The sequence below is a fragment of the Halichoeres trimaculatus genome, unplaced genomic scaffold, assembly GCF_033239565.1.
Source record: "Halichoeres trimaculatus isolate MK-OKI-2021-1 unplaced genomic scaffold, fHalTri1.1 fHalTri1_scaffold_11, whole genome shotgun sequence".
In the NCBI taxonomy this organism is placed as follows: Eukaryota; Metazoa; Chordata; class Actinopteri; order Labriformes; family Labridae; genus Halichoeres; species Halichoeres trimaculatus.
Window position 1 is genome coordinate 32762489 of NW_027437189.1, and position 17375 is coordinate 32779863.

Sequence of the window (17375 nt, forward strand, 5' to 3'; positions counted from 1 at the left end):
AATACAAAAAAAGCAAAAAAAAAACGGACTTGTTTTTTTGTTTTTCTGTTTTAAAACCAAAACGGAAAAACGGAATAACAGAAAATCAGAAAAACCATGTTTTTCTGTCCTGGTTTTAAAAATGGAAAAATGAAAAATAATAAAAGATTGTCTCAAAATTGTTTGTGTGATATTTTGATTTCAAATGTGAACTCTCTATAATAAAATTAGAAAAATAACTCACATTAAAGGTTTATATGGACATGTTCCCTGAGCCTTTTTCTTTACAAGTAACAGATCGCTGATGATCCACTCCATCTTATCTGCGCATATATGCACACTCCCGTGTGTTTCAATGAGACAGTCAGTACACAGTCTGCTGCTGTCTGATCTGCTCTCAGATAAACCAAGAATCATCAGAGAAGTTGATAACGTTTTTTTCCTTCCCTCTTTTTCACCTGTTCCGCGAGCTATGACTCGTTTCATGCGTAACGGCTTTGTGCCTTAATTTATCTCCCGCAGCGCTCTATTATTGGTAAAGGAGCCGCCTTTAGGACCATAAGAAATAAAATACATTTTTATATTAATATTAATATTTTCCGTTTTTCCATTTTTAATTTTCTGTTATTCCGTTTTTCTGTTTTGGTTTTAAAACAGAAAAACAGAAAAACAAGTCATTTTTTTCGTTTTTTTGGATTTCGTTTTGAAACAATAACGAAAGAACGAACCATACACAGATTCTCAGGCGTTGTATCCAGTAAAAAGTTTTCTTGAACAAAGAAAATTTGTTTTGATCCGATCTCCATTTAATTCCAAAACAAACGCACACCTGGTTAAAAAAATGGAGTTGGCTTTTGAGCTCGGGTTTGAGATGTGAACAATAATTTGTCCAACGCACATATGAACAGAGCAAGTCTTGATGTTTGTCACTGGGAATAAAATGTAAAGACACTGGTGCTGTTGCCCCCTTTTCTGATGAACATATTTAAACCTTAGACTGTGTAATACAAAGAGAGAATCTCTGTGATGTCACCCATTTGTTTGTCATGCAAAGTTTTGAAGCCATCATTAGCGAGTGCCATATTGAAAAAGCTGAACTCAATATATATTCATTGGAGTTACAGCATTTAGGTCAGTTTCATTTTATAGCCCAATATCACCGGTATATGAGTTCCAGTGTGATAAGGAAGCTTTACATCTTTTGAATTTCTGCTAATTGAAAGCAGAGTTGAACTCTCTCCAGGGAGTTAAAACAATGCAAAGTCTGCAACTGAAAAAAAGACACAGGAATAAGGAGAGAAGTAACAGAGAGAGCTTCAGGTAAACAACAGCCCTAACCTGTCACATCTTTTCTTTGATGTTCCTCAGCTGGGCTACAGGTGGAGGCAGAGCAGAGGGTGATGATGGTCGTCGAAGGCAACAGCACTTACCTGGAGTGTCTGCCCCGATCCAGACACGCTGCTGTGACCTGGTACAAACAGGCTGGAGAGAACAGTCCTGAACTTAACCAGGTAAACACAGTCCAAGCTTCATAAGCTCTGGTAGAACTGAGACAAAGTTCAGTAACTTACCTGGTACCTGCTCTCTTCAGGTGGTCACAGGGGAGCAGGTTGTCGTAATCGAGCGCGGCATCCTGATCCGCCAGGCTGAGCTCTCTCACAGCGGCGTCTACCACTGCCAGGTGGAGGAGCATGGATACCACTGGACTGCCGTCACTGTCCGCCTCGCCGTCTGGAGCCCCTCAGCCAACAGTCTCCTTGCTTCCTGGTCCAGCCCGTCCTATCAGAGCGCAGGAATCCAGCCCTGGTACGAAGACGTCATGGCTCTGGTTCACCCAGGGAACATCGGCCAGCACTGCCGGGCTCTGGGATACCGACCCCCACGCAACCACCGTCGCCACAGTGACATCATGGTGAAGCCGAACAAGGAGAAAGAGAAGGGGGAGAGGCACAAGCACGGGGGAGGAAGAGGAGGAGGAGGAGGAGGAGGGGGAGGAAGGGCTGCAGGGAGGAAGAGTAGGAGCAAGCCACAGCTGAGGGCACCAAGGAGCACTTGAATGTGTCGCAGAGGAAGAGTGAAGCTTTCAGAGACTTACACACACCCACACACACACACACACACACACACACACACACACACACACACACACATCCATGCTAACACATAAACACACACTTGACTTATACACTGAGATAGATCATACTGTATGTACAGAGACTGTGACGCGCATGCACTTACCTACAAACTAAAGAGAATCATCCATCCAGCGTACCATGACAGACTTTTAACCTAAGCTACACAAACTGAAGTATGTACAGGACGGTATGAACAGAGAGGACTGTTTCATCTGGACACTTGTAAATAAAATGCTCAAAGTTGGATAGCATGTTGAATGAAGGATGAGCAGCGTGTCCAGATGGATGGCAGAGAGGTTGTTTTAGATTTGGAGGATCTACAGAGAGACAGAGTAATCCTACAGAAAGATAACATGCATCACAAAAATCAGCCTCTGTAATGAGTCCTGCCTTCTGAGGCCAGACTGATGGCTTTGCATGCTTTTGCCCAGATTACATATACACAGTTGATTATTCTCCAAAGCAGAACAGATGTTTTTAGATGATTTACCCTTCAGGCAAAGAGCGGGTGCTGCTGCAAGAAGCATTTTCAAAAAGTTAACATGAGCTGTATTCAAACTCAAAATCAACTGCACCCATTGGCCCTTCCTAAACTCATGTGCAACTTCTTCAAGGTAGAGTCTGCAGGAAATGTCGTGACTCGTCAGTAAACACAACATACGAACTGGGCTCACCTACTGCCTCCAACCATGACTACATAAACACACTAGCTAGCCCAGCAACCACTTGTAGTATCGCATTTCTTTGTGGGAGAGACTAGAGAGCTGAGCACCTGACTCGGCATGTTAGCACAAGCTAACCACGGGTATTTGACACATACTTGGCAAAAAGCTCACTCACCTAGCTCTTCATCCTGAGCTGCTCTCCAAGTACCAAATGTGAGTGAAAGTTGAGCCAAGCTTTATCTGTTTGGCGTTTCGTTTCACTTTGGTTGTGTTTTTCTTCCTCCGTGCTACGTCCACTATCGTAGCCGCTCTGAATAGCTACATCCACTCCCTATCATCAACACCACCTACCGTATTTTCCGCACTGCACCACATTATAAGGTGCATAGAGTAGAAGCTACAGTAGTGGCTGGGGTTGCGTTATGCATCCACTAGATGGAGCTGCGCTAAAGGGAATTTCAACAAAACAGTCAATAAGTCAGTCAAACTCAGGTTACATCCACACAGAGCAGCACATTTTCCTATCCAACTATTTTCTGTGCCGTTTTCAAAAAAAGTGCGCTGTAAAGACGAAGCTGTGTCTGCCGTCTAGAAAAGCCGTTTTCAGAGATCAGTTCAAATGCCAGACCTTTGGAGGGCGCTGTATTGCTCTAACAATAAACAAGAGAAGAAGCCCGGGCCAGCCTGTGAGCTAATGTTAGCACTTAGCAGAATTCCATTTTTATAGGTTCTTGCTGCATACCGCTGTTACTCCGGCGACGCCCCCTAACTATGGTAGCCATGATTAATCAATATTGATATATATGTAGGGCGCATCGGATTATAAGGTGCACTGTTGGCTTTTGAGAAAACGCAAGGCTTTTAGGTGCCCCTTGTAGTGCGGAAAATATGGTAGTCTGGGCTAAGAAATGTCCCGACAACCTAAACATCAACATACAGGCCGAGGAGGTGGTTGAGGCAGACACAGACACTGACTTTACATGCAGTGAATATTTGTTTCAAGGTCAACATTTTGGTTTCTGGAACATTCAGAATAACCTGTTTACATGGGTAAGCAAACAGGGTTATTCCTGTTTACGTGATACCCCGATCAAAACAGCAACGCTTGGACATCTCAACGCACTGAGAACATCACGACGCAATTAAAAACTGGAATATGAGCATATTCTGGTTTTTAAAAAGGGATATTGGTGTTTACATAGCTGTGTGCAACTGGGTTAATGCCAATATTCTGATTTGCAACCAATGACACACGTGTACAGAGGCCCATAGGAGATGATTGAGGATGTTTCCAGTAAAAGTTGACATTTTGTTTTTTAAGAAAATCCTGCAGACCCTACCTTAAAAGCTTTGGATTGACAAGCTACTTTCTGGAAAATGAAGCTTTGCATTGGTTCCATTGTGGAAAGATTTCTCGGATGCATCGGCAGAGACTGTTCTGAAACAACGGCTCAAGTTAGCTAAAGAGAAAGTCATTTATCCTCTAAAGTTAAGGGTTTTTCAATCTGAAACATACTGTTTGGAAAGTAATGAGCTGTGATAGTTTAAGAGGCATTTCTTGTTGTGATTATGTTTGTGCACACTTCCCCCTGAGTGAATATTCAGCAGCAGTCACCTACAGAGAGAGTGTGTTCTTCAGATAGGTGTGGTCTGACCGTGAGATGACAAACCACGACCACAGAGATGAAAGGCCCAGAAAAGCTCAGCCACGGCTTTGATGAGGTTACAGATCTACTTTCCCAGGAGGCTGCAGCCGCAGTGACACGCTGCAGGAGATGTTTCCATTATGTTTAGAATACCCGGCTATATCCGGCACTGATTTTACGCCATGCAACTGACATACACTTAGCACAAGGCGTGGTTTAACATTTAAACCTGGTGTGGTTTATTCTGTTTGAAAAAAAAAACAACCTCATCCTTTGTTGTGTGTTTGTTGTGTTTGCTCGGTGTCCAAGTAGAGTACATTATTCAGTTAGCTGTTAGGATTATTGTCATGTAAACAGAGGTCAGACCTGCACATGAACTCCAGGACACAGTTGAAGATGTGCGAGGAAGAAAACTGTCAAGCTGCTATTAGATGAGGTAGAATCGAGCCTTAAAAAGAACTCAAACATGAACTCCTGACATTTCTCATTGAACATGTTTCAAAAGGTTTTAATGAGCTGAAACTTCATAAGAGGGTGATTTAATTGGTCATATTTAAATAATCCCTGCATGAATTACTCGTATTATAGATAATGACATGGTAAAACCCTGCACATTGCTCTGTGTTACATACCAAGCTGTCTTTTGAAACATTTAAGTCGTGTTTGATACGACATGGATGGAAAAACACGCTCAACATGGACTCTAAGAGACTGTACAGAACATGCATGTTTTTTTCAGCCTATGGCTCTGGACCTAAATGGGACACCGGTGACTTTAAGTTGGTTCCAGCCCAACTAAAGAAGTGGAGGTCTATACTTGCTGGTCCTGTACTTCCAGCTGGTAACGACATCTGGCTGTAAAAGTATGACGCAGGCTTGATGTATAATAAAGAAGCCTTTATAATAAAAAGTTGGAACTTGGAGGCAGTGCTGGACTGGACTGATGTCAGCAGGACTTTGGACTCTGGCAGTAACTTGTTCCATCTCCATTTAAACCTTCTTGTTTGTATTTATTTGTTGAATTTGGAGTGATTTTTGTGGAAACGGTTCAAGCTCCTCATCAAGCAATCCAACCACAGTGACTCACGAGCTGTACACTTATTTAAACTGTGTTTGTCTTCCTGTCTGTTTTTCTGTTGTGAGCATGTTCTGTACTTTGGTGAGCCCACTTTTTGAAGGCTGCTGTTTAGACTTACAAATGCTTCATCTCAGAGCACCGTCCCACTGCCACCTTGCCTATTATCGTTATTTTTTTTCTCTTATTGTTCTTTAGGATCTGCTTTGGATTGTAAAAACAGGAACTAAAAGTGAAATCTTATCAAGTGTTTTTCCTTATTTTCAGTAAAAAATGTCTCTTTAGACTTAATATGAGCCTAATTCACCTAACCAGTCCAGAAAAAACGTGTTTTTTTTTCAATTTATTCAAAGACAAAAATGAGTCCTGAATGGTTGTAACAAGTTGAAAAAAGAAAAGAAAAGAAAAGAAAAGAAAAGAAAAGAAAAGAAAAGAAAAGAAAAGAAAACAAACAACAACAAAAAAAACCCAGCCAGTTGAACTGTAGGAAAGTTACTTGTATTGATACATTTTTCTATGTTTTAGCAAATTTTCAAGCATTTTTTTTTTTGCTCCACAGGCCGATTTTTTTTTTTTTTTTTACTTTACAAGCAATTCAGACGTATTTTTTGTCCCTGGGTGTACAAGATATACAGAGATTTTGACTTCTGATACCACTTTTTCATGATATGTTTTACAGATATTGGTCCAATACTGATCCAATCTGATACCTTTCTCTGATAATCCCGCAGTCTGTTGGATGATTCCGTTGTCAGTAGCCCTGTTTACATAGGCCCAAAAATCCTATTTACAATCAGATTGAAAGGTCAATCAGACTTAAAATGTCTCATGTAAACACCTTAGCCAATCTGATTCACCCAGATCTGATTGTATTTCGGGTCAGATTGTAAAGGGTAGTCTACGCCGTTTGATAATGCTTTCCATGCACCATGTAAACTGCTGAGTGGAGTGGATTGGGTTGATATATAGGGGATTGTTCGGTCTGCGCATGCGCTCCTTAGTGCGTAAGAGGCACGTAAATAACGTATGCAGAGCAACACGCAGCCAAACTAAAACAAACATGGCAAACAAACAGAAAAACTGGACACAATTAGCTTCTCCAACAAAATATAACGTAAATCCATCTTTCCTGAGGTAAACAGGAAGCAGGAAGTGCACCTCTTCTTCTCTTACACATTTACAGGTAGTGGCAGAGTGACGTAATGGGCAGGTCAAAAAAAACAATTCAGTCAGATTCAGCTAGGGCCATGTACACACGGATTGAACGTGGATCTCTTTACTGATACTTCATGTATACAGATGAAATCAGATTAACTTAATCTGATTGATTTTATTCAGATTGAGGAAAACTACCCATGTAAATGAGGCTACTGATGAATCGTATTTGTTGTGTCAAAGTGAGCCCTGTTGGTACCTCCTCGATGAACACTCTATCTGACCCTCCAAAAAAGCTTAAACGGCGCTGATACTGATCAGTGTATCAGACTGGGACATCCCTAATTTTGTCTTTAAATAACTTAAAACAAGACATTTTCTTGACTGACCAGTTGAATGTGGCTCATATCAAGTGTAAAAAGACATTTTTTCTACTTAAAATAAGACAAAATCACTTGATAAGATTTTAGTCTTTTTGCAGTGAAGGAACAGTCTCTTCACAGTTTTTTGACATTCTTCCAGAACTATGAATTGAAAAAAGCTGAAACTAATTGTGCTCAGCTGAGTGAAAGCATAGCTCTCAGACTCCACTGCACCAGAGGTAAAAAATATATCGAAACTGATGAATAAAAAAACATTCAAAGGAATGTAGTCGGAAAAGAGGAAAGCCAGACTCACTAATTAAATTAAGACTTAACTCTATTTTCTATGGTTTGCTGGAAAGAGATGCGTTTATGTGCATGGTTAGGTCCAACAATAACAGCCACTCATAGTTTCAAAGATTTAATTTCATCCCACAAAGATGATTCAAGCACGCAATCCCCTCTGTAATAGAGTGAATTTATTCCATCCCTGGATCCTGCAGAGTCTCCCCTCCTCTGCACTGCCGCCTGTGTACAGTATGCTTCTGTGTGAGAGGAGATGACGAAAGTTCAGAGGCCGAGCCAGTCAATCAGCCGAGCAGGGCACCCAGCAATGGATCAGACGGACTTTTGAAGCTGTTAGAAAAATAAACCAGAGCGGCTCAGAGCAGAGAGAAAATTAGCATGGGCTTGGCCCCTTGGCTTCTTGGCCTTGGCCACATGAAAGAGCTCCCCAGTTCATACTTCTGATTAAGTGTGTGTATGTGTAAGTGTGTATGTTTGGAAAGACAGCGAGAGAGTGTGTTTATAGAGCAGTGTTTAAGTGTCAGGTACGGCCACATCTCCAAATGAAAGGGTGTGTGGGCGAGTGTGAAGCTGGCAGAATCGAAACGACATCAAGACTTCTGCTCTCAGACTTTGATCAAACATGAAGTAGACAAGGACACTTAGTGTGGGCCAGCTTTGTTAAACAGTGTGAGCTTAGCAGAGCTCACTTTATAAAACACTACACAAGAAGTTCATAAACATTTGGTGTTAAAAAAAGGTTAAAAGGCATGTACCACTCAAGCAAGGAGCAAAAACTAGAGCAACTATTATTCAAACAGCATAACAGTCATAACAATGCCCAGAAGAGTGTTTCCATCTTCGCTCCTATAGCTTTATTCCCTAAAAGTATTTAAAAATATGAAAGAGGCCTGATTTCTGATCCTATTTTACTGGACTGAAATCATACAGAAGCATCATGAATTTAGAAATCATGGGACTGTGAGGACTATCTGTTTGGAGTGGATTGCAGTGACACCTTTTGGCCCAGAGTTGCTTGTACACAGTCGAGATGACGTGAGTCTGATTGTCAATAATTTAGCTCAGATTAGCTTAATTTAGCTTAGCACATAGACATAACACAGAAGTTTCGAACAGAGTAAGCAGCTAGACTTAGTTTTGTTCTTTTTCTTTCCTCCCATCAAATCCCAAGAATCTTACATCTTCCCAAAATTAAATAAAAATATATAAAAACAATCCTTTTTTTGATTGAACCACAGAAGCTAGCAGCCTAGCTTGCAGCACCAGCAGTGGTGGTGAACCCTCAGTTTTCTATTTGCAGCTGAGACCAAGCTGACCAGCTGTCAAAAATACAGACTGAGACTTGTCCAGCTAGCCAGTTTCCACACCCTTGTGTTTATAAAACTAAATTTGATGCTTGTTTTGGAATCTCAAACCCTCCATTCTGCATTTGAGAAGTTTGATTTCATTTAGAGTTTACACCCAGTCACCACCGCCCATTCAGTTTCTTCCCACGTACACGCCTTCATCAAATTCAGCAATCAAAGAAAATATGGAAAGAGTCATTTTCGACTAACACTTGTGTATTTTGTGTGTATATGAGTGTGTGTAATTTGTGTGAGATCAAAATGCCGCACAAGTCCATGGCAGAACTCCTGGGAGACATTTTTATTGAAAACCATTTTAAACATTTAATGTTTCCATCAAAGACGCGGTGCAGAGCTACTCCTCATTTATTAGACCAGCCTCATGTGTTTCACTCTCACTGCTGTGTTTACATCTCAGTGCCAATTTTCATCTCTGCTGATTTTCCAGAATGACTTCTTTGCAAAATGTCTTCAAACAGCTCTTCTCATGTGTGGAAACGTTGGTTTTCTTTTTGTAAATATGTATAAAGGTCGGCCTTCAAATGATCATGTTTGTGGTTTGATGGGTTTGTTGGGGATGGGGAAAATGTACAGACACTTAACGACACTCAAATATATAAAATAGAGGATGTCAGGTGAAAGCCAGTTCTGCTATGTGTTTTCTTCTTTTGTAATTTGTTTAGCATATGCTCCTCGCTAGCTTCATGTAGCTTATGTAAACCACAATCAAAAGGTAATCCTAAAGACTATCTCTTTGGTGTTCTCAAGATGATTTAAACTTGTGAACATTTTGAACAGATATTTTAAAAGACAAAAAAAAGACAAAAAAAAAAACATTTCCTTGTCTATACATAAGTACATACTGCAGTTAGAAGCTAAAAAACTCCTGTTAGCTTACCAAATGGGAACACTTGAAGGTTTGAAATGGCTCCAGCGGTCAAACAGGTGATTTTCCTCAACATGCAGGAAAAATTATTCTCACTCCACAAGCAATTCCACTTCCTCCTGCATTACTGTGGTAACCATGCCAAAAATTAGAGACAGAAAGGATCTGCACTGTTGGTTGTCACCAATGTTTGTATATTCTGTCCAAGAACAACAATGTGATGACTACAGTTGCTTATCCATTTGTCTGCCCCAACCACTTCCCCTCAGGTTACTTTAACAACTAGGGCCAACCTCAAAAAATTATATGAGAGACAAGAAGCTTACAAAATGCTAATGTAACATTTAAGGACCCTGTTGTTGTACACTGCTTTTGTAACTGTGGGGCCAGCTCTATCATTCCAACACTTTTTTTCCATGGACAATAAGTCAGATGTTCCCTCAGCCCACAAATCATCACTTAAGTACCATTTCCACCAAGTGGTCCGGTATGGACCAGGTCAGTTTGGTGCGGGTTGGATCAATAAAGCCTGGTCCTGTTTGCGTTCCCAACACCAACCATGCCCCTCTTGGTAGGTGGCGTGTAAGCTGGATGCTGATAGCTGCGTCAGCTATAGTGTGATGCCATAGCAGCGCAACACAGTGTACCCTACTAATAAATCCAATGAAGAAGAAAAACACTACACAGAATTCAAAGAGCAACAAAAGCAGACATCCAGCAATTCATCTTCTGTATGATTAACACGTAACCTTGCAGAGCAAATGGACCTGCCTGATTCATTTTCTGGGATCGAGCAGATCCATACTGCCAGGCTCCATTGACCAAAGATTTCACTCAGCTCTATAGGCTGCTAAATTTGTGCCTGATGACAAATGACATAGTGAAATATAAAATATAAATGTATGCAAGTTAAGATTGTTTCATTTTCTTTTTATTTATTTATTTATTTATTTATTTATTTTAAGAAAAAAAGCAATTGGCCTGTAGTAGGCACTAAACAGTACATCAATGGTGTGTGTGTGTGTGTGTGTGTGTGTGTGTGTGTGTGTGTGTGTGTGTGTGTGTGTGTGTGTGTGTGTGTGTGTGTGTGTGTGTGTGTGTGTGTGTGTGTTTGTGCTGTGGATACATGCAGTTATTTCTGCTACACAGAAATACCACACAATTGTAAAACCTTTTTTCTTCTTCTGTTTCACAGATATGCAGAATATCAGAGAGCAATGCAATTTCTTTAATGTAGCCTAGCCTTTGCCATCTACCTTAAACATGTGATGGATAAATGTATATCTTTCAAGATTTATGCTGGTTTAATCCAGACTAATCTGCATGGTATTTCTTGACATTTACTTTAGGAAGATAAGGTTTCTCTCTTCAAGATATAAACCTGAGATGCAGTGGGGAAAATAAGTATTGAATGCGACAACTTTTTCTCATCACATTTATTTCCAAAGATGCAATTCAAACAAAATTTCTACCAGACATTGGTATTAACCCAAATAATCCACACATGAAAAGAAATCACGACAATCAAGTCTATAAATAATGATTATGTGGAATTAAGTACGATAACACAGGAAAAAAGTATTGAACACACCATGGAAAGGCTGTATACTTTGGCAAGGAAATGCACCATACCACCTGAAATCTGTCAGTAATTATTACTTGAACTTCCAACTGGTGCAAATCAACATCAGCTGGGCTAGAGCAAATTGATGGTCCAATAAAAAAGGTTGTTTTTTCACCAAGCAGTTAAATACGACACACCACATGATGGGTAAAGGCAAAGAGCTCTCTGAAGAAAGATAGTCAGAAGAGTACTCAACGAGCCAAGGACCACCCTGAAAGTGCTCCAGAAAGACTTGGAGGCAGCAGGTACAATTGTTACAGAGAAAACAATAGGCAATGCACTCCACCGACACCGCCTCTATGGACACTCAGCCTGCAAGACTCCATTCCTCAAGAAAAGGCATGTTGAAGCTGGTTTAAAGTTTGCTAAACAGCATCCTGACAAGCCTGGAGAATACTGGGAGAATGTTGTCTGGTCAGATGAGAACAAAACTGAACTTTTTGGCTGTCATACTACATACCATGTTTGGAGTAGAAATGGCACTGCACATCACCCAAAAAACACTAAACCAACAGTGAAGTTTGGAGGTGGAAGCATCATGGCATAGGGTTGATTCTCATCTCATGGTGTTGGCAAACTTCATATAATTGATGGAGCAATGAATGGAGCCATGTATGGGGAAATTCTTGATATGAATCTGTTTTACTCCACCAGGATGATGAAGATGAGTCGGGCTGGACCTTCCAGCAGGACAACGAGCCAAAGCACACGGCAAAGTTGACTCTCAAATTGTTTCAAAAAAAGAAAATCAATCTGTTGGAATGGCCTCGTCAATCACCTGACTTAAATCCAATTGAACATTTGTGGAAAGAACTAAAGGGTTCACCAGAGGGCACCAAAGAATATTCCAGATTTAAAGACAATCTGTGCAGAGGAATGGGCCAAAAGAAGTGAGCAGTGTGGGCCATTAGTTAAAACATACAAGAAGCTTCTGGAAGCTGTCATTGCAAACAAATGCTTCTCCACTAAGTATTAGATGAGTCTCAGTTAGCGTGTTCAATACTTTTTTCCTGTGTTATCGCACTTAATTCCTCATAATCATTATTTATGGACCTGAACTTTGTGATATTTTTTCATGTGTGGATCTGGTAGAAATTTTGTTTGAATTGTATCTTTGGAAGTAAATGTGATAAAAAAGTTGATGCTTTCAATACTTATTTTCCTCACTGTATATACAGAGCTTTATTCCAGCTCAGCAGTGCTTTTTATGCATACATGCATCTCTGTCTTCACTCTAAAACAGTAACATACCAAGCAACACCAAACCGCCCTCCATCTCTGCCAAAGTGACCACATACAGTACTTTCTCATTAAATGTTCAGCAGCTGTTATTTTCTGCTGAGCATTCTGGTGGGTGAGAGACACATTCCTGTCGAGCTGCATACCATACAGACATCGTTTAAGTTGCTGCTTCCAAACCCCGGAGGTAAAAAGGAGGTCAGCAGAGCCTCGCTGCGTTCTGCAGATTGTTTATTAAACTGTGCGTGCATGCTACTTTTCAAACTTCTTATGAGAAACTGTGGCTTTTTCGTTTCTTACTGCTGAGATTCACTCCGTAAACACAATCAGGGACAAAAATCTCCTTACGGATATTTTTGGACTGATAGTGTCCCACTTTCTGAAACAAGATATTTCAGCAAAACAGAAAACCATACATTAAAAAGGAATCAGTTTGTTTTGGCAGGACAGAGACATTCCTCTTTAAGTGTTTCTAAAGAGCTTCTTCTGTCTACTTCACTGACCAATGCAGCACCATAATTCATGTATATACTTTCCAATTATACTGTAATGCAGCCAAAAGGTACCACCTGGAGAGCAAAAGAGACCTCAATGTTATGAAGGGGTTTGAATGACTGGTATCTGTTTACACATTTAGACCAGGCAAAGTCTATTCAATTCTCCCCAGAGGTGGATTTTAAGTGGGACATGGATTTTTGGGGGCGTCTGAGCAGTGGAAACATACTCATCACTCAAAAACACAATATCTGTAAGCTGGAACTATTAAGTAAGTCATCAGAGCATAGACACCACAATCCAGGGGTTAGTCAGGGTCCATCTACTCTCCATTACTGTGATCCCTGGGTTTGTAGTGCTCCCACAAGTCCATCAACAGCTCATGACAGACTGACATCCTCTGCAGTTCTACAGTTTCATTTAGCTGACGCTGTTTTCCAAAGTGCTGTTCAACAGAAGCAAGAATTTAGGCATGAGGGAAAACCCTAGTGCGACAAAGATCTTCAACCCTGAGTTATCTGAAGATTTTTTTTTTGCAGAATGTAGCCATATCTGACCACAGTCGCTGCAACAATATAGTTCAACCTTAAACATATTCAATAATCATCGCTAAATATTCGCTAAGAGCTGGGTCTGACGCACCCTCTGACTCATTCTCCCCCTGAGGACGAATAGGAGAAGGGTCAGATTAAGGGCCTAAGTGTCCCCCGAACAGATGAGTCTTCAGACATCTCTTAAAGTAGAAAGGGACTCAGTGGATTGTATGGGTAGGTAATTCATTCCACCATTTGGGAACAACAGAGGAGAAGAGTCTGGCTAGAGATTCAGAGCCGTGCTGGGCTGAGAGCACCAGGTGTCTTTCACAAGCAGAGCATAGAGTGCCAGAAGGAGTGTAGACCTGGATGAATGACACCAGGAAGGCAGGAGCCAAATTTTCCTCTGTTTTGTAAGCCAGAAGACGAGCTTTGAATTTGATTGGAGCTGCTACTGGAAGCCAGTGAAGAGAGATGTACACGCAGGGAGGCCTGCCAGGAGAGAGCTGCAGTGGTCGATGCGTGACGTCACAAGGACCTGTACCAGAAGCTGTGTGGCCTGTTGTGTCAGGTAGGGTCTGATCCTCCTGATATAGAGGGCTGATCGACAAGACTGAGCTATTTAATCACGTGAACCTCAAAGGTTAACATTCAGGACACACAGATTTCTGGCAGTTTGTGGCACGAGTTGATTGGAATCAAGCAGGACACTGATCTGCGGTTAGGGCTTGTTTGATGGATAACTAATCTTCCAAGTTGTAATTTTTTAAAGTCTTAACACATCTGTGTTGAGTTCCACTGTGAACAAGACTTGGGGAAAAAAAAACAATTTGCAAAGCGAGCTTGAAATTCTCACATCAGTTTTTTTTTATCATCATGAAGATGATGAGGCACTGACACAAACCACATGTTGTGCTGGATCTTGAACAAACCCACAGGGACCTGGCATTATCTTCTATCTGCAACTATAAGCAGCTGTCGTAGTACTAAATGACTCAATCATTTCACCCAACCACCTCTGGGCTCTGTATGATCACACCCCGATGACTACCAAAATAAAGGAAATTCAGTGCCGACATGACGACAAGCTGCAAAAACAACTTTAATTCACAGAAGAGGTGACTAAAAATGTCCTTTGTTTATTGCTGTTTTCTGCTCCATGTTGAAAACTAAATGAAAGTATACAAAAGGATTGAAATACACTCTGTAAAGAGGTTAGAGAGAGTTGGAAACCAGGACTCAGGAGGATGGCTTCTGGCATTTGCCACACAGTGTGACTCATCTACCCATTTGACTCTGTTTTCCCAGGGCTCTGTCGCCTCAAAAGTCTCCTTTTCACCAGTTTGCCCATTACAGAACCTTCTAGGAGAAATAAGAGCTCCCTGCACTTTACTGCCATGTCCATTTCTGCCAAGTTCTAGTGGTGTCTGCTTAGGCTTAGGAAAGACTTTTTCATCTAACTACCTTAAGAATATTTTCAATAAAGCTCAAACCAACTTCTTGGGCTTGATCAGGCATGCTGGCTCTTCAGTTTTACATAGTTTCATAGATTTGGTGTGTCTTCTCATATTATTAGTCACCAGATCTTCTGAGTTAAGCAGTCCCTTTCACTGTGTAGTCTTCTTCATTTCACCCACAAACTGTCCTAAAGGTCACAGAAATGGCCCCTGGAAGTTTGTCATTTCCCCCTGCGACATTGGTAAATATACATGTTAATACATGGTAAATGTCGCTATTAAAGAGTGTCTTAGTTTGCCACCACACCTGTGGAACAAACATCAAGTTAACTCAAAATCAATTTTTTTTTAACCTCTTTTATTCACTGCTTTGTCCAAAGAGACCGTCAGTTTAGCTGAAAACTGTAATAACTGATATTAAAACAACAACAAAAATGTTTGGAAAGTGTAGATTTATCTGGTTGCCCCCATAGACTGTACATAGAGTGGACAGCGTGGCTCCGCCTTTTATCATTGTACGGTTCTGAAGCCAAAATACCGCTCTCTACTGTGCAGCCAGAGTCTGCACAGTAGAGACTGTGAGGGATTCTGGGAGAATTTGAGTGGAGCTGGGTGACAAAAAGAACAAAATTTTTTTTTCTTTCCAGAGTCTAACCTCTCCCACCACTACAGTCCCCGAAAAAAATACACCAGAACAGCAGCTGTCAATCATTGTTAAACCTTACGAAAAGCCTCATTTTTAACCTTGTATAACTAATGAAAACGAAACTTTTCAGAAAAAAAGAGGACTTGGATACAAGACAGCCAAATAATATCTTCAAATCACCACAACAATCAGACATGAGAAACATTTCTCTGAGGTGTAATAATTTTTTAAAGTTTGAGTACAGCCCATTTGGAATGGCTGGAAAGCCGTATTTTTAAATCTATACTGCAGCCAGTCACCAGGGGGAGCAGTTTTTGTGGAAACCTCACTGTGAGCCGAGCAAGCGGATGTCCATTTTTTTTTTTACAGTCTATGGTTGGCCTCTTCTCAATCTTACACAAAACTCTTGCACTGGCACAGATTTCTCTCTTGAATAACAGTAAAACACTGGCAGCAGAAATGGACAGAATTTATACTACATTTTTTTTTACAGTGTAATACTGTACATTGGATCACAGTATATGACCTGAAGGAATGGTATTGTAATGGCAAACATGTTTTTATGAATTTTATACAGCTAAGTATGTTTTTTTTGTAATGGTGTTTTGTAGTTGTGAGTGAGCAGGAAATGCAGTAGATGCAAGACCCTGCTGTACATTGAGAAGTTGCACAGAGAGGCTGTCTGTTCTCCATGGCGCATGTTGGCTGCCTGTGCTCCAAATAAACTACTTCCCCAGTAGTGGTATTTTTAAGTTGACTGAAAAAAAAAAAACACAACCCCAATTTTCTCCATTTTAAAATAAGCCAACACTGTAAAAATCATCGAGTGGAGTGCAGACAGCCTGTCCGTGCTGTGGAGCATAGGCCACCAATGCTTGTTATGAGGAGCACAGACAGTATGTGCCCCCCACAGTGTAACATCACAATGAACAGCAAGGACTTATGTCCACTGTGATCCTTCCTAACTCTTGGTTACAAATGCAACGACAAAAAAAAACTTTGCTGTAAAATTTCTCACAGTGCTTTATTTAAACATAACAGGATTTCGGAGATTAAATTTCCTTGTAAATTTCCAGTAATTTGTTACAGTGAAGTTAAAGGGTGTCTTAGTGACATTGGGAGCTCAAGAGCTTCAGTTTTGGTCTCTGTTTGGTTAAACAGTCTTGTTTGTATGGACGTGGGTTCAGCTCATCTCTGAAGAATATGGTCGACCTTCCTCTGAACCAGGACGTGATGAACATTTATGATTTATTGGCCCCTGCTGCCATTCTGGTTGCCAGCATCTAAAATGCAGTCCGCAGCTTTTATTGCAGAAGAAAACCACATCTGTTTGTGAACACGTGCTTTGGATTTGCTTTGTATCCATCATTCTCATAAATGATACCTTTCTTGTGGCTGTAACTTGTGTGGTAAAACAGCTCCCCTCTGAGGATGACGTGCCCAATGAGAGAAAATAAATCTGGTGAGGGGTCGTGGTGGTTATTAAGTGTTCTCCTGGGAAACTCTGGAAGCCATTGCCTCTCCAGAGACTAATTGTCTTCAGGTAAATGTCTCAGCTTTGATGTTTAGCACAAAAAGAGAGTGATCAAATGGAGTAAAACAGTTAAATACCCTCTGAGAGTTGGTGAGGGGGCAGCGGTACAGAATGGGTGCTGTGGATTAGTTTACGAGACCTTTAGATGCGGTGAGTGTGCGGTTTTGAACCTTCTCCCCTCCCGTGCAAGTGTTTGTCATTTCTGGCCACATTCAAAGGTTGAAAAAGCCACAGGCGCTCGCTTTAACTCTGAATGCAAACAGACTGAAAAGAAGCATATTAAAACAGCACA

The 17375-nt window shown here is 40.9% G+C and overlaps 1 protein-coding gene across 2 annotated transcripts in view; it reads left to right on the forward strand.

Moving 5' to 3' along the window:
* Positions 1-9298, forward strand: part of sema3h (sema domain, immunoglobulin domain (Ig), short basic domain, secreted, (semaphorin) 3H) — a 111036-nt gene extending 101738 nt beyond the window's left edge. For both annotated transcript variants that reach the window (XM_074681173.1, XM_074681174.1), the window contains exons 17-18: positions 1348-1490; positions 1571-9298. In XM_074681173.1, coding sequence (XP_074537274.1) covers positions 1348-1490; positions 1571-2035 — 608 coding nt within the window. In that variant the 3' untranslated portion in view covers positions 2036-9298. The remainder of the gene's footprint in view (positions 1-1347; positions 1491-1570) is intronic.
* Positions 9299-17375: the final 8077 nt, after the last annotated feature.